Source organism: Zonotrichia leucophrys, chromosome 9, assembly GCF_028769735.1.
Source record: "Zonotrichia leucophrys gambelii isolate GWCS_2022_RI chromosome 9, RI_Zleu_2.0, whole genome shotgun sequence".
NCBI lineage: Eukaryota > Metazoa > Chordata > Aves > Passeriformes > Passerellidae > Zonotrichia > Zonotrichia leucophrys.
In genome coordinates, this window is record NC_088179.1 from 2,044,100 (window position 1) to 2,068,267 (window position 24,168).

Sequence of the window (24,168 nt, forward strand, 5' to 3'; positions counted from 1 at the left end):
GCTGGGCACACAGAGCCCTCACAGGGCCCTCACAGGGACAGGCTGGGCACAGAGCCCTCACAGAACCCTCACAGGGACAGGCTGGGCACAGAGCCTTCACAGAGCCCTCACAGGGACAGGCTGGGCACAGAGCCCTCACAGGGCACTCACAGGGACAGGCTGGGCACAGTGCCTTCACAGAGCACTCACAGGGACAGGCTGGGCACAGAACCCTCACAGAGCCCTCACAGGGACAGGCTGGGTACACAGCCCTCACAGGGCATTCACTGCAGGCTGGGAACTCCCTTTCCACCCCTTTTCCTTCCTCTCCCCCAAGGGAGATCAGGGAGCTCTGCAGCTCTGCCCAGCCCGTGCAAGCACCAGGCTCTGGCAGCACCACCTGACTCTGCCCAGGAGCCCATTCCCAGGAAGCCCAGTGCTGGCACCTGGAGCTGCCACCTCAACTGGAGCTGCCATCCCATCTGGGAGCTGATATCCCTCCCACCTGGGAGCTGCCATCCCACTTATCTCCCCTGGAGCTGCATCCCAGCTGGGCATGGAGGAGCAACCCTGGCTGGGGCACAGCAGAGTGAGGAGCCCAATTCCTGCTGCACATGCAGGGTCAGGGACTGGCAGTTCAGCATTTCCATGCTGCCACTCCATCTCCTGCTCACTTGAAAACGAAGCCTGGGCTTAAGTGCTTTATGGGACTGGGGCCAGGCTGCTCAGTTTCTTGCAGCACTGTGTTTTTATATCCATAATGTCAGCTCAAGCCTTCTGCCAAGGAAATCCCTTTTCCCAGAGTTTTGTTTATTTTTCAGGATTGAGCTCAGAGAGGGCTGGGGTTAACCTCAAGTACAGTGGCCTGATTGCCACATATGTTGAAGACACTTTCTACTGAAAGGGAACTCTATGAAGTATGCTCAGTTTATTAGTCCCTAACTCTGCAAGGGACAAGCAAAGCAGCACAGGGATAAGTGTAAGTGGGGCTCCCCCAAGCAATCTGTGACAGAACAGACAGTATGCAGATGAAAAAGTAAATTAAATAATGCCAAGTCCAAGAAACACAGCATTGGATTGTTTATGCTTTCGGAACCTAATTTTTCTCTGTATATTTTAAAAATCTAAAACTCTAAGATGAAAGAGAAAGGGAAACAAGGGAGTACTTGGAAAAAGATTTCAGAAGAAAACACTTCAGCAAAACCACTCAAATCACTCAAAAAGAGAGATTATTTTCCTAATCATGACCAACGTGTTGGTGAGAAATGACCCTAAAATAACCCTAAACTTTTATACCCAAAGATAATCAGCTTCCAAAACTAAAGCAAGAGATAGTTTGGGTTCAGGAACTTTGTGGGAAATTCATTTCTGTAACACCTTCCCCAGGTGGCAGCAATGGCTGAAGAGGCTCAGGACTGACCTCAGTCCCACAAACCCTGCAAGGCCACGCGGCTTTGAAGGCTGTGAAATCCAAGCAGATGTTAAAATCTTTGTTTCCCTTCTGCTGTTTGAGTAAGTGCACTCCCTTGGAGAAATTCTCATCAAAAATTTAAGAAATGTGTGAAAAAAATAGAGCAAAATTGGAAAAGAATTTATGATCTTATGGCTCAGCTTAAGAAAATTTAGATGCTCCAAAGCAAAAGTGGTCATGAGGTCTCTGGCAGCAAACCAGTGAGGCACAGACTTGTTCTCTTTCATAAAGCATTTTACAAACAGACAGTGTGCACAAGGAAAACTGGAACCACTCACACCTTGCCATGACAAGATAATATTTTAAGTCTCACTCACCCATTAGTCCACAAAGTAATGGTGGGACAAAAACAACTTGTTTGGAGTCTGATGTCAAAAAATGGGATTTATGCTACAAAATACTGTAAATAAGTGATGAAACATTTTCAGGGGTTCAGATGCACTGCGGAGGAACATGAAAAGACGTTTTTAAGTGCATCATGTCTTATGAATTGTAAATGCTGGGTCACTACATGTAGTCTCAAAATAAACCCATGCACTGGTTACACATTTTCACAGTTAAATATAATGAACAAGCCATTCTTTTTTACTGTCAGATCATCATAAATGTCACTTCAACTAATCATCATGAAGAATTAAGCTCATATCAAAATTCAGAGTCTAGCAATGGAGCAGGTGAAATCCTGCAAGAAGCTGACTTCATCATTCCATCAGGGATGAAGCCCCACAGCTGAGGGCATATCCTGGGCAAGCTCAGACAAGGAGAAATACAGATTAAATATACTCAATGATTAAAGCTTGCAGAGTAATGCATCACATACCTCACAAAAACCCCAGCAAAACACAAAGTGCCTTTTTTTGTAAAACCCACAGGACCAATTAAAGGGAGAGGAGCAAGACAAACTGAGCAAAAGCCCTGAAGATGTGCTGCAGTGTGGGTGTGAAGGGGGTGGGTGTCACTCACACACTCCTGTCCCTCCCCAGGTATCAGCAGCAGGAAGCAAACACCTGAGAAGGCCAGGCTGGGTGCTCTGCAGAACTCACACACTGGTTAGTCCAGCCAAGCCCCCTCCAGCAAGGGCAAAATATGGCTAAAAGCAGCTTGAAATGTTGGATTAGCCAAGCAGGACAGTGTGAGGGGAAGACAGACATTATTGATGTTGATAGGTCCTCACCAGCACTCCAGTATTCTTCAAATACTGCGGGGTGTGAGTGTCCATAATTGTTTTTCTAGCTCTTTTCCATGTCTTTTGTCTCAATTTCTTACATTCTTTTCCCACTGCTCTGCCTCCATATTCTTCTACATCTCTTTCTCCTGGGTTAGCTCTTTTTTCTTTCCACACAAACAAGATTCTCTCAAAACCACTGCCTGTCTCATTCTAACTGTGAATAGTGTAACTTTTCTGTTACCTCAAATCCCTGTTTCAGTTCTTCCTGTGTGCCTCTCTTCCCTTCTGCCAGTGTCCAGCAGTTCAGAACATAAATGACAAATTCCTCTCATAAACAAAGGTATAATGTACAATTCCTGAGAATTTGCCTAGTTTAACTTCTTCCTGCAATCTTCTGTTCCCTAAAAGATGTGTTCCTTGAGTCTGAGCTTTGTCCCCAAATTCTCAACTGTGTCACACTCATTCATTGGAAAAAAAGAGGAGAAATAATGTAATTATAATATAGAGAGCATATTAGGAATGAGAACCAAGGGTAAACTCCAAACACCAAGTACAGCAGTGAGTCAAAACAACCTGTCTTACTAAGTGAAGTTTTTAACAGAAAGTATTGACAAAGAAAGAAAACAGGGGACAAAGCATGGACATCTCCCTAAAAAGAGCCAACAGACCTTTCAAACTCTCTCTCTATATATACATATTAAAAAAAGTATTTATATATATATATATAAATATATATATATATAGGTAGATATATCTATATAGGTACAGATATATATATTTGTGCACATCTCTGAGTACTCCCACTGTGATCCCATGGGAGCAAACAAGGATCCTTCTGTAAGGGCACAGTGATGGGCAGAAATGCCCCAATCTCCTTTTCCACCTGCCCCTCAATCCTCCTTCTGTACAACCAATTTCCTGCCGCTCCTGCCAGTCCAGCACACCAGGGCTTTGTGCTCACCTTTCAAACTGCATTCCTGATCCAGCTCCAGAAAACAGAGCACAGACCTGAATGCTTGAAACAGTCTAGAAATTACTGTATTTTTTTCTCTTTCCTCTATCCTCCAGTCCTTATTAATATTTCCAGTAGTAAATGCCCTCTAGGGAGCTCTGCAACAAGGAGGCTCACCTCTGGGAAAATGAGGATTCATGTGTTGCCATGGCTCACAAGCTCATGAGCTATGGGGCTGTAATGAAAGCAACACAATTTCATTACAGAGGATTAAAACTGTTTGATCTCACAGAAAACAACTACAGGAGATAGGCAGAGCAGGTTTGCAAAGAAACAGAAATCAGAGGCACCAACATACACTTCAGGTAAGGAAACAGAGGCTCTCAGCATTGTAAAAATCAGCTTTGGAAGTTGTGTCAGTTGTGCCAGTAACTCAGGTGTAACACACTGTCAGAATGTTCACGCTCTGCAAAATCAGAGCCTGAACACTGAAAAATCAGGATATATATAATATATCCTGATATATATATATAATTTTATACTATCTCCAGTTAGTGACATAGAAGCCAACACATGCTTGATGTCACAGACAACCAAATGCATGTATCTTTCTACATAAATGGCAAATGCTGCTCTGAGCAGAGTCCCCTTGAGCTGGTCAGGGCAGACAGTGGCTCCACTTGGCCCAATGGCTGCAGAAAACTTCTGCCTGCTGCAGAAAACATTTGTGCAGCCTTAGAACAGCCACATCTCTCTAGGCTTAAAGTTTCTAAAAGGAAATGCAGGTCTTCTATAAATGCTGTACAACAAGCCTAGTAACTACCATTTATAGTTCCATTGCCCACTTCTCTGGTTTATATAGGCATGGGTGGACTGGAGGAAAATTCAGTGAAGGTTTTGTATAGATAGACTAGAAGAATAAAAAAACAAGTAAAGCTTCACTACAATTAATAAAAGCCTAGAGAAACACAATAAAATCACCAGGGCCTTTGAGCTTATCTGGCACAGAAGGGCACACACCCCAAGAGCCACCAACCAGGCTCCTGTTTCCAAGCTGTGCCCCAGGTTCATTAGCACAGCTAAGCATTACAGCATTTCTCCTGAAACACCAAATACTGGCATTGGTCATTTTTCCTCAGTTTTTCCAATTAATGTTAACCTAACTGAGCTGTGGCACACTGGGAGGCAGCCAGCACTGGTAATATCAAATATTGACAGGTAAGAACATATTTGTATTCTCTTTCGCACACTAATGTCCACAGCTCCACTTATTTTTCAGTCTTCTAGTCCATCTATACAAAGCCTTCACTGAGTTTTTCTCCAGTCCATCTATGTCTACATAAACCAGAGAAGTGGGCACAGCTTATACAAGGGAAAATGGAATTATAAATGGCAGTTACAGGACTTCTTGTACCTGCATTTAGAGAAGACCTGCATTCCTTTTAAAAACTTGAAGCCTAGAGAGACATGTGGCCTTTCTAAGGCTGCACCAAAATCTACTTAGAATCAAAAAAAAAATGAAAGGATTTCAAAGTAAAGACAGAAGAATTATCACACAACTTCAGCTGGAGATTGACCAGACAATGCCCCGAGCTGTTTGTAAAAGAACTTGAAGCACTGAGATTGTTTGGCACTGCAGCCCCTAAAAGGTGAGCAGGGAACGAAATGAAGACCTACAAGTTTTGTAAACAGATTAGCCCCCAAATGCCTCATTGATAAAAACAGGACTGCAAGTTATTGATAGAAAATCCAGTGCTAGAAGTTACTTTATAGTTCAGTTTTTATATTCAACAAAATATAACACTGTTCTAGGTACAATATAGATGGCTGGTGTGTGTTTGGAGTTTTTGGTCATTTTTCCCCCAAAATCTAAACTATGCTAAATGCAAAATCAATGAAAAGCTTTCTGAACTATCTTAAAAATGAAATTAATCTGGGAAAATTTATTGTTTGAATTGGCAAATCCCCTGCTGGCAACCAAACGGTTAAAGAAAAAATAAGGGGAAAAAAGCCTTAAAAGACTCAGGAGAATTAGCTGTTGCTAAAACAATTTTATGGTCCTTTCCACTCCAGTGGAGGTAGTTTGTATGGCTGACTGGAATCTATTCAATGCTGTCAAACATCTAACACTCCCATAGCCAGACGCCTCACAATGAATAACAAGCAGCCTCGCTGCCAATATGCTCGAGCTGCATTTTTTACCAGGGACTGGACCCCAACCCAGCAACACTCCAACTTCATTGTTCCATGCCTTGTTAATTTATAAGACCAAAAATTAACCACAACAAACAGAAGTGCCAGAATTCTAAAGCGTTGCAGCTACAAAATCCATCATATTTAACACACCACAATACAGAAAGTCAGGTTCGTAAAAAAAACCTGCACATCTAATTTCTCTTTTGTAGTTTAAATTGATTTCATAATAGAAAATAACACTCAATTTCAGCAGATGACTTCCATAATCTGGGGAGGCTCACAGTAAGTGCACAGAATAAAAAAGAAAGAAGTAGAAACAATGAATAAAGTGTACACAACTCTCGTTGAAACACTAAGCACATCATCTGTCATCCTGAGTATCATCATTTCCATAAATATTATCCCACCCATTGATTGCCTTGCTCAGTGCTGTGCTTCAAGCAGAATCCTGGACTCTTACCATATTTACATCCTTCATCTTTCAGCTCTAATAATGCTGAAGTGCTGACACCAGCCTCTCATTGCAGGGAAGATAGAGAGTGCTCAGTGACAGCCCTGGCTCTGGGAAATTACAGCTCTGCTCTCCTGGCAGCTTTATGATTATGGCTCTGACAGGCCCTGTGTTCTGGAGCTCATCTCCTGCCCTGGGCACATCCTCCTCTGCTGCAGCACCAAGCTAAAGTCAAACAGGACACACACATTTCCATGGAGGTATCCTGGAGCATTTTCGGCTTTGGGGGGGGAAACCAGCACCATTCTCACCGTGTTTCAAACACCTGATGACTCTGGGGTTTACTTTTAATTATACTTGCTGCTAGAGTTCCCAGCATCTAATTCTCTAGGAACCATAAGGTGGTGCTGAAAAATCCCAGAGCCGGGGTTTGTAAAACAAAGTGAAGCAAAGCAGCTGTTTTGAGAAAAAGTGGCCATATCATGCAAACAGCCCTGAGAAAAACTAAACTCAAGTCCACAGCAGAACTCATGAGCTCATTCTTATTGAATAAAAATCACTGCTGCACTTTCAGAGTAGGCTGGTCACCCACATCAAAACAGACACAGCTTAGAAGGAGTGAAGAAAAGGAGAGGGCTGTGAGTGTCAGTGTGTGCACAAGTGCTTGTGGGTGCTTGTGCTGGTCGTGACAGCACTGACCATCCCAGAGGACAGGTTGGGCAGCCCTGCAATGCTCAGGGACATTGCTCCATCAGCCACGCACTTTGAAGGATGTATTTAGAAGTAGCATCAATGAGGTATCATTGTTTTTAAGCCTAAAGAAAACAACAATGAAGTAATAAAATGTAAAGTTCAGGGATTTACCACCACTGAATTTTTTACCTAAATACGGGTAGTATCTTTAATAAAAAGCGATCTTTTTTAAATTTATTTTTTACAGCATTGTTTAGGCCTCTTGCTCTGAAAGCAGGGCACTATTTCTTTCTACTCATCATAAACCTGCTGTCCTTACTCTCTACATCTGGCCCCACAGCATTCATTAGCACATGCACTGGAGAAGAAATACCCAAATTATGCACAATTTCATCTGGTTTGAAGCATGCACATCTCCAGAAAACACTCGGCTAAGAGCATTTCTGGGACCCCACAAACACACACAAATACCTGACACATTTTCAACAAACACTGGCACAAGTGTACCTTGACTGTAAACAGGAAAAATGGCCACAAAAACACAGATTGTCCCAAAACCTTAACCACAAATGATGAATCACAGATAAAGCTGGTCTCAGACCAACAGCAGGTAAAAAGCTTCATACATCAGTTGCATTGATATCAATGTTTAACATAAGCCTTTTAGGTTACATACTTACACAAAATCCAAGATTTAGGGAATGAAAAGTAGAACTTGAGTGCTGCTCCAGCAGGCAGAAAAGAGCTTTTTATCTTCCTACAGACTAATGAGTCATTAACAGTGTGGTTAAGCACTATCAGCAAGTCAGCAGCCAGTGGGGAGGCAAGCTGGGCTTTCCTTGTGAAGGGAGAGACACATCCCTGCAAATGCATCATCACTCCTGCAAAAGCAACTGAAGGCTGCACAATTTATGTCAAATCCAATTCTTAGCTACATGTTTAGTCAAACAACATGACAGCTGGATAACACCCAGCAAATATTCTCAGAACTAACACAATTGTAATTACACGGTGTTTCTTTATTCCTGCTCCACTTGATAACAGACTTTTGGAAATATGTATTTCAATTTAACCTACTCCATTTTGACATAAATACTTAATTTCAAGCAGTTCCGTTGCTACAGATGAGAGGATCCTTTACCACCAGGAAATGAGGCTACTCTGTGGCATCAAACACCTGCATGGAAGAGAACTGTCATTACCCAACAGGGGCCAGAAAGCTCCTTGGATCCCCCCAGGGAGCTGTTCAAGGCTACATGAGCTCTAATTCTGCAGAGGACTTCTGGAACAGATGGAAATAAGGCAAAGGCATTAAACAATTTAGATTATTATTTCCAGAAATACTTCTACAGTACTCAAGTGTCAAAATGCTTTTAAATCAAGCAAATTGCACGTGGCAAGACTTACAAAGCTGACTGCAAGAATTAGATGCTTACACTCCATGAAATTCAGTTGATTCCAGAGATACAGCTCCACTGCTGCTTTTTAAAAATTCACCCATGACTGACCATAACATGAGAGCAGTATCTTAATGAGTATAAAGGCCAAGAGAAATAAACCAGAAATTTAATGCAGATTTATTTTTGCACGTTTACAGCACGGTGAAAGCCACCCCCTTCCCTTTCCCACAGATAAGGTCATTGCAAGGTGTGCCCTCAGGGCAATTCCCCTGCTTTTTACAAGGTCTCCTCCTGCCCCGGGATTCACAAAGGACTTGAACTGATGTACATTCACATAACCTGGGTTCATGAAGAACCTGATATGAAAGGACTGCAAGAAGTGCTGCTAAATCAGGCAGGGCTGCTTGGAGATCTTGAACAGAAACCTCATCACAGCTGAGGGCTCCTCCAGTTTTCAGAGGAGGTTTCCTTCTAAGTGCTTAGAAAAAGCAAAATGTCATTTAAAAAACCTTTCCCTGTCCTTTTTACAGTTGTTTTCTGCAATCTAACCACAAGGAATTGAATATACTGCTTTAACCTCTGCTAAGTACAGTTTTTATACTTATTGACAGCTGGTGTTGATCATTTGAATTGGAAAACTTGCAGGAAGGAAGCACCTGAGTTCAGCCCTGAGTGTTCTCCAAAGTCTCCAGGAGTGTTTTATGATACCATTCAATGTCATTAATCAAGTAGTTCATTACAGGCTGGCAGAAACTCTTTGTTGCTGTGAACTCACTCAGCACAAAGTTATTTTGTTCATAGTACTGCCACTTCCTTTTCAAATTTGTAAGGTTACTGTGCATCAGCCTCCTGCTGCTGCAAATTTGGCACTCTTTTCTCTAAGCTTTTCTTTCCCTAAAGGTGACCATTTAACAGATCTTGGGTCTTTTTTATTTCTGCATTCCTCATAATTTAAGACACCTGAGTTATTTTCTGTAAGCCTTCCAGACACTGCTGAATTTTTACCAGAAAATTTATAGTAAGATTTTATATTTGTTTTCCCCAAAGGCCCCTCTCCTGTAAGTTCTGGCTCAAGGCCACTGCAGTAACACAGGCATTCCAGGATACCCCAAGTGTGTTTTTCCACTGGCAGATGCCCCTTTCTGTCCTTAAACTGAATCTAGAAATCTATAGATTAAATCTATATATTAAACTGAATATAGAAATCTATAAAGTTTGCTTGTTCAGTGCAAAGGTCCCATATGCTGCTTCTCAGCAGGGATCATCTGTTCTGCTTAAATGCAACATTTAAATCCACTGATGGGAGGAGACTGATCAACCAGCCACCAAGAACAACCATCTATCTACATGTATTTTCTGTTTGGTCTTTTTTTCACTGCCCTAAGCTCTAATTTGCTGTTAATTCTGTGTAATTTGGCTCCCAGGTCCCAGTGACACCCCCAACTGCACAGGCATGGAAAGCCCAACTCCTTTGTCTGGATTTTCTCTGTCAGCAAGGACAGCAGACCTTGCTGGAAATTTTCACCTTCTCGTGCCTTTCTTGCATTTCTTCTGAGCCACATGAACTTTTAAGAAACAACACTCAAATGATCTGCCAAAAATAGGCATCAGAAAGTCTCTTTCATTACAACCTGAAATCAGACCCTTTAAAATACAAATGGTATTTAGTGGATCTTTTCTCAATATTATCCATCTTTCTCCTTGATGTCATAGAAAGGTTGCCATTGATTTTGATCCAATTTTGATCACAATCACTATTTCTGTGCTTCCTGACAATCCTGCAATTCCATGCATCTTGCTACTGAAACATCCCTTTCTGTATTTTTCCTGCCTCTAGCTGCTCCCCTTCCCAACGTTTACTCTTCTATCACTTTTTTATATCACTGTTATCACATTAATTGCTGAGCTTGTCTCCAAGAAATTAACTGCCTTGAGGCACATCCTTCTGCTTTCTCCTAGTGCTTAATCTCTGATCATATCTTGGTTTTATAATCCCTATCAAGCCTTTTATTAGCTTTTGCTTTTATTACTCCTAAAATCACAAAACACAGTATGCTGGACTTTACTCTTGCCTAACAGTTATCCATCCTAAAAACAGCAGGTCTGTGGCTTTTTACATTCTCCTCATTTAATGCTTTCTCAGCCATTAGAACATTAGCAACAAGATAAATACTTTATGTTTATGAACTCCTTGCAGCTAGAACACAGAGAATTACCAGATGTGCCTTCCCACATTCCAAATATTCTGCTAGCATGCATCCCTTTGCATTTCCCATCCCTTTGCATTCCCACCACAGGCAAAGGGATTCTGATCCAGGGACAGGAGAGGGGAACCTCTGGAGCCATGAACTGGCAAAGGAAATATGAAGGAAAGGAGAATGGGAGAGGAGAAGGAGAAGGAGAAGGAAAAGGAAAAGGAAGGAAGCCTTATAGGAGCCATGGAACAGCTCAGTGGGATGTGGCTCTGGGGGTGTGGGCACTGTTTGTTACCCCACCTGCTGATACACCTGCCCCACAAGCTCTTCAGAACTGCCTCTCCTCCTCCTCCTCTCTATTTCAGTTGAGACTAGTTTACTTTCACTCTGAATAAAAAACAAAATTAACATCAGCAATGATGTGTAAATACAGAGCTCATACAGCAATGCAGAAACTGAACACGTGAAAAAGGAGACCAGCTTTAAAACACAAAGGCAGAAAAAGAAATAAACAAAGAGGAAGATGCTGAGGGTAAGGCAGGTTGGTGTGTGTGGCTGGCACCACGAGGCAGCCAGGGCTCCTGGCAGGAGGAAGAACAATTAGATTGAGCAGACGAAAGCAATGATGCTGATTGCTGGTGCTGCAGACCTGGGCTGGCCTGCATTAGGCTAAGTGAGCTGGATGCAAGCCAGCATCATTGAACAAATGGCATGGCACATCCCCAGGAATCTGAGCAGAGATTACCAATATCTTAAAGGTGACCTCTCACACTTGCTATCCCAGCAAATCAGGCAATTCTCTTGGCTGTAATGGACAAGATCAGCAGAGGCCACTTTCCTCAAGTTATGCACGCCTCATAGAAATAGGATTTTTAGTTTTAGATTTAATATCAATTGACTGCACCTCATTTGAGCAAAGTATCCTAAGTGCTTTATTGGTTTATTTCAGCCCTTCCCCATTTTAAAGAAAACATAATCTAACTTTCCATTATTCATTACCATCCACGCAGGCAACAAGAGAAAAAAAGAACCCTAATTTTTAGCCATATTGTCTATTAAAAATGTAAAATGTTTCCTAAAAGGGCAGGCACATTAATTAAGGCTGCCTCGGGATAAATGAAGATTACTAGGAGTGCTCTGCTTTCCTGGATGAGTTTTCCATTATAATCAAATGAAACCAATTACTGCATTTGTAATGGAAACTACCTAAGCTGAACATTTCCACTTTTGCAGAAGCTGGGGAGTACAGTGCACAAGCAAAAAAAGGTCCCCAAACACTTAGGAAAGGAAAAGAGAATGAAACTTTTCTGGGGAAACCAAAGAATCCTGAAAGTAAAACCAACAGTAAAACACTGGGTACACATCAAATGGCCCCAGTGTAATTGAGAATCACAGCCTGGATTAATCACAGCCTGGATTCCCAGAAGCCATCTCCAGCAGGAAATCCTGATCCTGAGCACTGAACTCCTTTCTGCTTCTTTAGAGGAGAAAATAAAGCCTAATTAGGCTCAATTTTCTAAATAATGGTTATCCTCTGTAACTAATCAGGAAAATTTTAAACCAGTATCAGATGAATGCTTGTTCAAACAGTGAAACATGCTCTGTCTTCTAAATATCATCTCACTGTGCAGGCACCTGAAAGGATTGAGGGTAACACACTGAGGCATAGCTTTTATTTTCAAACATCCTTTGCCATCCTACTGAGCACACACAACAGCACCTTCTTCTGCACATGGAGGTTCTGCCAGTGACAGAAAGCAAAGATAACTTCAGGGAAAAAAGAATTAACGGAATTTCAAACACAACAGCATTTTCTGAACTTATTCCAAATGGAAGAAGGCAAATGTTTAAAGGTATTGCTAGGGAACTAAGAAAGCAGTTCTAAATAAAATTATTTGAATAATCTTTAAAGAGAGTCTGGAGCCTGAAAGACACTTGAGAGAGAATGCTACTTCCAAATCCGCTAAAAGCAATACACTCATGGAGTTCACCCATGATTATCCAATATTCACCTGGACCATGAATTGTACCCCAGTAAGCTAAGCAAAAGCACATTAATTATGAGGCTGATAAAGGACATGCAGAGTTGTGTTTTAGCATTCTGTCCATGAAATCAGCAATGAAGCTCTACAATGATTTTAGAGGTATCCATCTATAGTCAGATAAAACCAATATACAGTAATGGTGTACTTTGATTTCTGGTTCCCTTTTAGACTCATTTAAAAAAAACTTCTGAGTGAAAATAGGGGCAGAGGCAGGAACACTGTACCCAACATGTTCTAAATTTAACACTCCTCCATGGGGAACTTTGTGACACCACCAACAGACTTTAGCACAATGCAGACCTGCAGCACCTGCAGGCTGCAGTGCCCACTATCCTACCCAAGGACCTGGAAAAATTTCATAAAGGTTTTCCATGTTCATCTCTGAATGCCAGATAAACTAGCAAGTTTGCCATTCATGAAAAGGAAAGGGAAGCTGAGGCAATATGAACTGAGTTTTAACTAAAATACAAAGTGAAATTCTATCAGATTACAGCAAGTAGTTGGGGTTTTTTATAATTTATGTGTTATACTGACTCTAGGTATGGCTCTGTCAGGTGTTCTACAGTGAAGGGAGCTGCAATATTAGAGATTTTGGAAGGCTGAAAACATAGAAGCATTTTTCTCCTATTAAAAAAACCTTCCATTGTTTAGAATAAACTCTGCCACAGCTTCTTTCTGTGGAATCTCTAGACTACCTTCTCTCTTACATGATGTGGTGACCAAAGTTTTACACAGAAATTACATATTTAAATTTGTACATTTCCATCTCTGCTCTCTGCAAGAATTCCTTTACTTTAAAGACAGGCAGATCTACCTGCATTTTTAGATTAGTCTTTATACCCTACTTAAGGCCACACTGCTAAATATTTTACCACTGACAGTTGTGTTAACTTCATACAGACATAGGCAGCTGCATCATCAGTCATTTCAGTAATTACTATCCTAATCTCCAACACCTTGAGAGAACACCTGCCAGTCATATGCTGCTTTTATTTATATGACAGTTCTACCATCCTAGTTCTTTCCCCTTAATCTACACCACTCACAAAGCTGTTTCCTACTCAAGTGCATTTTTATCCTTTACTTATGTAAATGCTGCCAAATAAGTCTGAATGTTTTCACGCTCTTTTCCCAACTTCTGTATGATAGGTGTGCTTATTACAGACCTGTACTCCCTTCCTGATGTCTGAGTCAACACAAAAGTAAAGGGACTGTAAAATTGTCAAAGTCAATTCTTTTGCCTTTATTTAAAAGCTCACTTTTCAAGCCTTTATAGCAAATCCTATGGGATGTCCCCACATGCTACAATTACATGCCAAGATAACACCTGATTGATATCCAGTATCAATTTTTGTTTAGAAAACAAAATTGTGAAAATCAATACTTCTGTCTTTATTTTAAAGCTCGCTTTTGTAGGCCCTTACACAAAATCCAGTGGGATGTCCTCACATGCTACAATTACATGCCAGGATAACACCTGATTGATATCCAGTAGCAATTTTTGTTTAAAAAACTGTGCAGACAAGGCAGAGTGTGACCGTGTTCACAGGGGTTCTTGGATTGGGAAGAGACGTAGATCAGACTCCATGTTTCAGAAGGCTGATTTATTATTTTATGATATATATTACATTAAAACTATACTAAAAGAATAGAAGAAAAGCTTTTCATCAGAAGGCCAGCTAAGAATAGAAAAGAAAGGAATGGTAACAAAGGTTTGTGGCTTGGGCTCTTGGCCAAGCCAGCTGACTGTGATTGGCCATTAATTAGAAACAACCACATGAGACCAATCACAGATGCACCTGTTGCATTCCACAGCAGCAGATAACCATTGTTTACATTTTGTTCCTGAGGCCACCCAGCTTCTCAGGAGGAAAAATCCTAAGGAAAGAATTTTTCATAAAATTGTTTGCAACAGCAGAGCTCTCTGCTTTACTGGGTTCCTCCTAAAGAAACAAATCCCCCCAACCCCTTCATTTCAAAGCAGACCCTACTGACCCCCACCATAATTCTCTGTAAGGTCTGCATGGATTATTAGACACGGATCTATTTAACACTAAAAACTGCTGCAAAGACCACACCAACTTGTTTAAATGTTTATCCACGGAAGGAGGGAACTGATAAATGTGAATGACACACAGTTAGGGAGCACTTACTGTGGCAGAGAGCTGTGGTCCATTGAGCTGTGCGTGCAGGATGGCCTCGTTGATGGAGCTCCAGATACCCGCCAGGGCCGTTTCCAGCTCGTGCGAGGCAGCCATTTCATTGGTGAGATATTCCAGCGTGGAGATGAACTCCCTCCACGGAGCATCCAGCTCTGCCACGCTGGCCAGGCAGCCCCTCATGACATTGAGGCAGTATCCCACGCAGGGCCTGATGAGGGTGAGCCCCTGGCAGTGCGGGCAGTACTGCATCCTCACCAGGGCCCGGCTGCACTCCTTGCTCAGCGCCGCATGCTCCGTGCTGTTGATCACCTCGATGCCCAAGCTCAGCGCCTGGCTCAGCATCCTGCTGGCCCACAGAGATCTGGACAGCTCTGTAACCATGTTTTTAGAGTAGTGTCCAAAAGGATTGATGTCTTGCCTTGTGAGCCGCAGACACTCGGTGTAGTCCTCTGACAGATCTGTAATTCCTGGGTTTATGAGCCGGCTGTACACCAGAGGAAAGAGGCTGTCAAAGAACCGCAGAACTGCGCTTTCCACCGTGGTCTCTGCACCCAGAATGTAGAGAGAGATGTCTGTAAAAAGCTCCTTAACGGGCTCTGCTGCTTCTTTTGCCATAGGTCTGTAAGCTGTCTCAAACAGGGAACTCGTGCGGTTCTCAGCAAAGCGAAGCAAAGACTCAAAGGCCTCTAAAAGGGAGCAGGGGAGAGAAAGAACCAGAGGTTAATGGCAGGCACCTGAAACCCTAATCACAGGACTAACACTGTCCTGAAAAGGAGCTTCAATAGTTACATGGAATCTGCAATATCAGTGCAATAGGAGGTAATACAGCTTTCAGCAGTAATGTGATTAAAGGGACTCCCAAGTATTGCCTGTGCATAACAAAGACAACACTTAACAATTGTTTTTCTTAAAAAAAGATGAGACTGCTCTCACTAGCCAGACCCTGATCCACCAAGGACTCACACAGATTCCAGGCCAGGGATGGAGCACAGTCCAGGGCTGTGTAAGGTGGTTTTTAGAACTCACACTGCATTTGGGCAGTTCAGCTGGGTACACTTCCAAAGCATCCCTCAGCTCAATTGTGAGGCAACTGAATACACACAGAAGCTGAAGGTTTTGTTTCATAATTCTTGAGTAGGTGGCTGAGAGGCACTTCTTGCAAAGTACAACTCCAAAAGGAAGGAAAAGAATATTGCTGTGTGAATAAATTCTCTCCCCATTAACACTGGCCATGTCTGGACACCAGCCCGTGATTGGGGAGGACTTGACACCATGTCCACTATGACCCAAAGCCAAAGTGAAATAAACCAATCAGGAAAACATTATCTCCTTTAATTACACCATTTCTAAGTGGCCTAAGAAAAAAATAATATTTAAGGAGTTCCACAGTTAACACATTTCAAATGGCACACGGCAAGTATTATACCCCCAAACTACTGACTGGGGTGCTAGAATTCATGGCCAGGGCAAGGAAAGGATCAGTTTTCTAGATTATTTTTAATGACACAGAAGACAGTAATCCACACCATTCCCACTGCTTTCTTTGGAAGCTCTCCAACAAAAAGCCTCTGACATAAATCATCCTTGCACTCCTCTGGGTGGCAAGCAGCTCCAGGCGAGGCAGATCTGTCACTCCATTCCTCCTGAGGCCTGGCCAGATAATGGGGTTTGGTCTAATCCTCCTCTCCATTCATGGCAGCGTGGCTGTGTGATTCCCTGCTCTGCAGCACAGCCCCGGATCACGCAGAGATCAGCCCCACAGTACACAGCTGCAGATCAGCACAGCCTGGCAAGGCTCTGCAGCAAAGCCTGCCCTGTGCCATCCCTGGGACAGCTCCCTGGGCAGCTGACTCCTGCTAGGATTGCATTACAATCCCTTTTAGCACACAGTGTGCTTTAACTACACTGATAACACAGCACAGCTCACTGGACAGCCATCAGCAGCATTGTGAACACACACGCTGCAAAAAATCACTGCAGCACTCACACTGGGATTACAGCAGCTAATAGCTTGGAAGGGTTTATAAAATCCTAGAAATTAAGGAAGCAGATACACTCCAGTTGAAAAAGATGACAGTACATTCTTGGCAGGGAAACACCTTGCCAACTTTCAGACTGAAGCAGAGCTGACAACAATTCTGAAAATTGGATCCAGGATAGGAATCTTGACACAACCTAAACTGTGGCTTGTTGTGTGCTACTGCATGTCACAGACATCTTTTATTCAAAATTCTTTCTTTAAGATTTTTCCTCAGGAGAAGCTGGGAGGCCTCAGGGACAAAATATAAACATTTATTATCTGCTGCTGTGGAATGCAACAGGTGCATCTGTGATTGGTCTCATGTGGTTGTTTCTAATTAATAGCCAGTCACAGTCAGCTGGCTCAGACTCTCTCTGAGACACAAACCTTTGTTATTCATTCCTTCTTTTTCTATTCTTAGCTGGCCTTCTGATGAAATCCTTTCTTCTATTATTTTAGTATAGTTTTAATATAATATATATCATAAAATAATAAATCAAGCCTTCTGAAACATGGAGTCAGATCCTCATCTCTTGCCTCATCCTCAGACCCCTGTGAACACGGTGACAACTGCACACTGTTAAAAGAGGTTTTCGTTTGCCACATCACCTCTATATGTTTATTTCTAAAGGAAACCAAAACATTGTTTTTATAGTACTAAAAACTCAATAGAAATATTACAAAACATAAAAACAGGTGTTTAAGTTTCCTCTCTATGCACGGTCCCTTACAGATATTCAGCTTATCATTAAATTATGGGAGCAGGGACTGCTGTCTGCAATGCCACCAATCTCACTCTCTTCCTTTATGTGCCATATCCATAAAGGCACAACTGCAGGCATCACTCTCCATACCTGAAAACTATATGAAATTCATTTATCAATGTGCTAGCATCATTATTTTCAAGAAAATAAAAGCCGCAGTGAAACATACAACCAAACCATCCACTGGCACCATACATCCCAAAAAAAGAGATTTCAGCAGATTCCTGGGATACTAAGTTGCAGGCTAGAAACCATGTAGTATTTTATTTTCAAACCTCTTAATGTGAAAATTCTGCATTCTATTAAATAAAATTCCACATTATTTTGAGACAAGCGTGAAATCATGATATATAATAATGACATTTATTTTTCATGGCGTAAAGGAAAAATTGTGATAACAAATAGCTTCATTCCTCCTCCAAGAAGAGCCCTCACACCAAAAACATGGCACAAAAATACTTCTTGGAATAACAGATATGCTGCAAACCCCTGTAAGGCATCATTGCTTCCTTATAACCAGTGGTCAGACACGAAACGTGACTTGTGCCTGAGGGCAATTACATTTCAGAAGGAAATTTGCAGGTCTTTTTCCATTTTTAAGGCATTAAGAGGTGTTTGAGACAATCAAATTACTGTTCTTAGGCCTTTAAATCAGAAATTGTTTAAAGGGGCTTCATGCAGTCAAATTTGGCAACAATGGACAGCTTGAGTTTTGGCTGTATAGGGCAGGAGCTGCTGAGGTGATTAATTATCTGCTTTTTAGTGCTCTTTGTGTGGTACTTTGTACAAAGTTTCTAAACTCCAAGGAAGGTTTATCATATCTGCAAGATCAGCTTCTCATCTATGCTGTCAAATACAGCAAACTCCAGACAGTTATGAACTCACAAAAAGCTGAATTCTATGCCTAAAGATACACTGGGAGAATTATTTGATCATCTTTCACTGCCTTTGGCTTCAACACAACCCTACCCAGCAGCATGGAATATATTGCAAATATATCAATTCTGAACAGAAATAAACCTTAACTGAAATAATCCAACACTTGATGAAAATATCAAATTTAGAAGTTTTTTGTCTTCCACTTGTATTAAAACAAATAGGAAGGTAGGGAGCAAGGTTTGTTCCCATGCTGCTGAAAAATCCCTTTTTGATTTAAGACTACAGGAAAAGTGAAATGACAATTAGTTTTGAATTTTGAATGCCCACACTGGTGACTACTTAATGAAAGGCTGCATCACCTGCCATGGGGAGAATTTTTTTCAAACCATGTGCTCACGGATGATAGTCATCGTGTCTTTTCCTGGAAGGTTCTGCAAGATTTCCAATGGAAAGGGGCTCAGTTTGGTACTAATTCCTCAGAGGTAATGCAATTAATATGTGTAATTAATGCAGATATGCTTGCACCTTACTGCCCTGCAAGAATTAGTCACAGAACATTTGCAAGTGGGACATATTGAAGAATCATTCAGCCCCTGGAATACCCTTGTTTTTGTAATGAAAAAGAAATTGGGAAAATTGAGACTTTTACAAGATTTACAGCAGATAAATGCTGTAATGGCAACAATGGGAGCTTTACAACCAGGCCTTTCTACACCTACAGTGATACCACAGGAATAGCAAATAGTTTTCATTGATTTGAGAGACTGTTTCTTCACTATTCCATTGGCTGAGCAAGACAAAGAAAAATTTGCTTTTCCTGTGCCTTCCACAAATCATGCTGAACCCAATGAAAGATATCAATGGAGGGTACTCCCACAAGGCATGAAAAATTTGCTGACGACTTGTCAATGGTTTGTGGCACAGGCCTTGTCAAAAGTCACTTGACTCCAGCACAGGTGCTTAAACCCAGCTCACCCCTGGAAGTTCCCATCTGTCCTGTTTGGGTCATGGAATGAGCTGTGGGCACAAGCCCAGCTCAAAATCCATGCAGGGTTTGCTGCTCCCGTGGCAGCATCCGCAAGCATCCCCTGTGCTGGGCTCCAGCTGCTGCCAGCCCTCAATGCACCCAAACTGGATGATGCTCACTCTGACACACTGTCCTGGCTTACCCATATGATGCTTTTATCCCCAGCTGTCTGTTCTGTTTATGCTGAATAAGAAGTTTTGCACCTTTAGGATGTGAAAAATGTATATTTTATGACTGGCTTTTCGCAAATATTAAAATGAATATTATATGTGTTGTGTTAGAAAGTAATGCTGTATTAATTCTCTTAAGTACTGTGTTAAATATAGTTTTAGGTTATAAAAATTGTTAAAATAGAAACTATGCTATGTAGGAGACTTTTTTTAAAGAAAGGACTCACAGCAACATAGCAGTCACAAGACACCTGAATCTTTCAGAGAAAGAATTTATTGCCCCATTATCAGAAGAAATGAACTTCTTCCCGCCTCGAGGGTGCTGTCAGGATTCAGAGGAAGAAGCTGACACTGCCCAGACAGAATCCTGTGTTTGAATGGAATTTATGCATCATGTATGAGGTGTATGAATATGCAACAGGCTGTTGTTCTTAAGGGTTAATCCTCTGTTAATGGGTGTCCTTTTTCGGGCTCGTGCTGCCCATAAAAAGGTACCCAGACATCCATAGCTCTTTGTTTCTACTGTCGTAATTCATATTGTCCAAATTATTATTACCCTAATTGTATTACTCTTTTTATAACCATTTTATTACTATTAAACTTTTAAAATTTTAAAAACAAGTGATTGGCGTTTTTCACAAGGACTTGTTCTAGAGAGTGAAGGGGGGAGAGGAGAAGCTCAGTTTGTTTTCAGACACTGCACTCACTCCTCCACATTCCTGCTCCTGGACTGTGCTGTCTGTGGATGGACAGACAGCGGGACAGAGCTCTCCTTTGCTTTAGTTAGTTTAGCTAGCTGAGGCAGAGAAGTTCCCTGGACTGTGGGGTTTTTCCCTTTTCTCTGGCCCTGTTTAACCTGTTCTGGATGAACACCCAGGGGAGCACCGGCAGCTGCACCTGTGGCCACCGGGCCGGGCCTGGCCTGCGGCATTGCCAGCACTGAGGGACTGACAGAGCCTGAGTGAGCTGAGCTGCAACCCGGGGAGGGACTGCCTCAGTTTGTCATCTCTTTTGGAGCAACAAGGGGTTTTACTGTTTAATATTATTTAGGTTTTATTGTTTAATAAACAGGGTTTTTCCACTCTTCACCAAGGAGGTATTTTCTCCCGGACCAGTGGGGGGGAGAGCCTGATTGAATCTGCTTTCCTAGAGGAACCCCTTTGGGGGTCTGTCCAAAATTTGCTCTGAATCAGGACATACACACATGAAGTGTGGAACAGAATTCCCCAACTAGTTAAAGTCAGAAAGGGGGATGTTTATGGACAGCACTGGGCACAAGGGGAATAATTTCCCAAACACATGTGCAAAACATCATAGGCACCAGCTATTTATCTAAAAAGCCTTACATGCCCATATAATCACCCAAAATGCCTAATACATATTCATTACCTAACCCCACCTATCCCTGCTTTGTATTAAAATGTATTTAAATGAGTCCAAAGTTCCTTTTATGTCTGTGCAGTCTCCTGATTGAATTGGTGTGGTGGGTTTGAAATGGGTGGGTGGGTTCTGGAATGGGACCCTGGATTCTGAACTGGGACAGTGGGTTCTGAAACGGGACAGTGGGTTCTGAACTGGGACAGCGGGTTCTGGAATGGGTCAGAGGGTTCTGGAATGGGGTGGTGGGTTCTGAACTGGGACAGCGGGTTCTGGTATGGGGCACTGGGTTCTGAAATGGGACAGCGGGTTCTGAACTGGGACAGCGGGTTCTGGAATGGATCAGAGGGTTCTGGAATGGGGTGGTGGGTTCTGGAACTGAGGTCTGCTGAGGTCAAAGTGACCCTTTACTTTTGCCTTGTTGGCAGGCTTTGGACCCCTTGGCTATAGCCCAAGTTTGGGGGCCCAGGTGCAGCCACGGTCCTCTTCTTTTTCACAATTAAATCTTCATCCCATCCTGCTTTTTTAAACACATAAAGACAGGCAGGTGATATATAACCCTAGCCTTAACTACTTTATCTGCTAATAATTAACTATCCCTTATTATTTCTACTCTTCTTGCTATACTTTGAATTGTTTCTATCCCCCCCACTTAATCTAGCTAAACTTTTAAACTCTTTCAGTTTGTTTAAACCCTTGATTCACACACAGATGGACAAACATTGCTTTGCAGGTACAGCATTAGTGCTTGTTGATCCCAAGCATGGCACAGCTTGGTTGGGAGCAAGACAGAAACACACCCACCCTGACACAGAGCACACTTGCCTTCTCCTCAGCCAGCAGCTACACCTCAAATTCCTCCTGCAATGAGAATCGCAAAAATTCCTGACTTATCTCACACCAGCTTCTGCACTGTAACACTGCTGGCTTCTTCAGTGGGATTTAATGCTGGTTTAAATCCACTGCACGTCACAAAATGCTGCAAGGATGGAAATGTTTCTGCTGAGGAATCGTGCTACAGGGAGAAACAAATGCAGGAGGAATGTGTCAATCTGCTCAGGGCTGGGGCACCAGCATTCTCCAAATATCTCCTCTATTTTCCCACCACCTGGGGGTCTATTTGGGGAAAAACAGGTAGATATTAAGTTTCTCATGTCGCATAAACACCACATTCACCAACTTGCATGACTTCCTTTCAGCAGGAATAGCTGCTTGAGTTTTATAACGGCCGTCACCTCTGTTTTAGTCTAATCAAGTGCAACAGCTCTCCAAGTTTGTGTCCACCTCTCCTCCTGCACTCTTATTGTTCAAACAAGAACCAAAGATGCAGAAGTGTCACAGATCCATTTGCCACTCTTTCTGCCACAAAAATCTTCCTGGGTGTGTTTATTTTCATCAGGCCCTGAGACAAGCAGCAACACAAGCTCAAGGAAAGGTGTGAGCAGAGGATTCAGTGCAGTGCACAGAGCTGGTGAATGCAGAGCCTGCATTCAGAGCTGCCCTCATCTCATGTGCCCTGGATTCCTTACAGAGCATGGAAGCAGCAGATGTGGTCTCAGGAACACACACAGATAGGAGCTTTCCAAGAAAATCTGAACTGACATATGATAGCCATGCTTAGAGCAGGTTCATTTGCTTTCCTCACTCCTTCAACTATTGAGATCAAACCTTCACAAACTATTGAGAGCCTTATTCTGCAAGCAGCTGTGAGGTTCAGATGGAGAGCATTAGGCAAGGTTAAGCAACATCCACCTTGCTGGATTATGATTTACCCCAAACCTACATTCTTTTCTCTCCAGAGATCCAACGCAGAAATATTAGCATGGAAACAATCTCACCAAAACAAAGGCAACCTAAACACCAGACACCTCTGCCCACAGAGGATTATTTCAGAGTAGCTGAGGCTTAGATATCAATTCCTGAACCCAGAGTCCTAACACTCAATGCAAACCACAACACACCTGTGTGAAAGGGAAGTCACTGCCACTGCCACCAGACCTCAGTGTGCCACTCCAAAAGAAAAAAAAAGGAAACTTTTACATTATAAACACCACGAAAAGATTTAACAATGCTCATAACCCAGAACTATCTATACAGACTCTATACAGAAATAACATCTGTGTACATTTTAGATTTTGACTGTAATGACGAAAGAAGAATGACAAATTTAAGTAGCTCCATTATTTGTTTGGTCTCTCAGGACCGCACTAATATTTGGCTCCTTTCCTTTCAACATCTTGCATTTATTACAGAGTTCCAGAATGAATGAAAGCTACACTTGGTTGAACAATGGCTTCCTTTTCATGCTTTCACGTCCATTAAGATTTCTGCATCTTTACAGCTTGCCAAAATAAAGAACAACATGTTAATATTTTGCAGCAGTAGAATTTAGGTACAAACTGTTTGCAATGTGCTATGGGGAGAACAATGTACAAAGCAGAAAAATCACACCCAGACACATATCTACATGGCACACAAATAATAAAATATGGGTGTATGATGATTTCTAAACAAGTTTAAAAGAATATGAACAAAGAGTGCTTAAAAACCATCATTAAATGAGATGAACAAGAGGTTGGAGTTGGTTTTTTTCAGATTACTTTAAAAAAGAATGTAAGAGCAAAGGAAATTGTGTCATGTTTGCAAAGAAAGAACTCAAAATCCATTCATTCATTCTTACATTCATTCAACTGCTTTGGCAAACAACTTCATGTAACTTTCAGCTGAATTTCAATTCTGTGACATTTTGCTAGGAGCAAAATTTCCAAGCCTTCAAAGTTTCCTACTTATCTTCCTTATTTATCTTCCTGCAGAACACAGGACCAAAGCTCTTTATTGATACCCTACTTTCCTACGTGCCTTGCTGGTTTTAGAATGGCAGTCTCCCTACACATAAACACAATTGCTCTTGATGAAGCTGATGAGAAATTACATGTTAATAAACACATGTTAATAAACATGTCTAGTGAGAGAATGATGTCTACCACATCCTGGCTGACACATCACCAGCACTTGCAGGAAACACAAGTAACCTTGCTCTAAAACCATTCTGGGCCAGAAAAAACCCTGGAAGTGCTCAGAAGCATCTCTTGGTCCCTATTCACCTCCTGAAGCTGCTTTTAATAAGGCAGGGCCAAAACAGTTTCAGAAGTAAGCAAGCAACATCAGTTTTGGCAAGAGGGGGGGGAAAAAGTTTGAATTTACTCACCTTGACAGTTT

The 24,168-nt window shown here is 42.0% G+C and overlaps 1 protein-coding gene across 2 annotated transcripts in view; it reads right to left on the bottom strand.

Moving 5' to 3' along the window:
- Nucleotides 1-24,168, bottom strand: part of LOC135451489 (glypican-5-like) — a 366,422-nt gene that overhangs the window by 264,288 nt on the left and 77,966 nt on the right. For both annotated transcript variants that reach the window (XM_064720749.1, XM_064720748.1), the window contains exon 3: nt 14,704-15,398. In XM_064720749.1, coding sequence (XP_064576819.1) covers nt 14,704-15,398 — 695 coding nt within the window. The remainder of the gene's footprint in view (nt 1-14,703; nt 15,399-24,168) is intronic.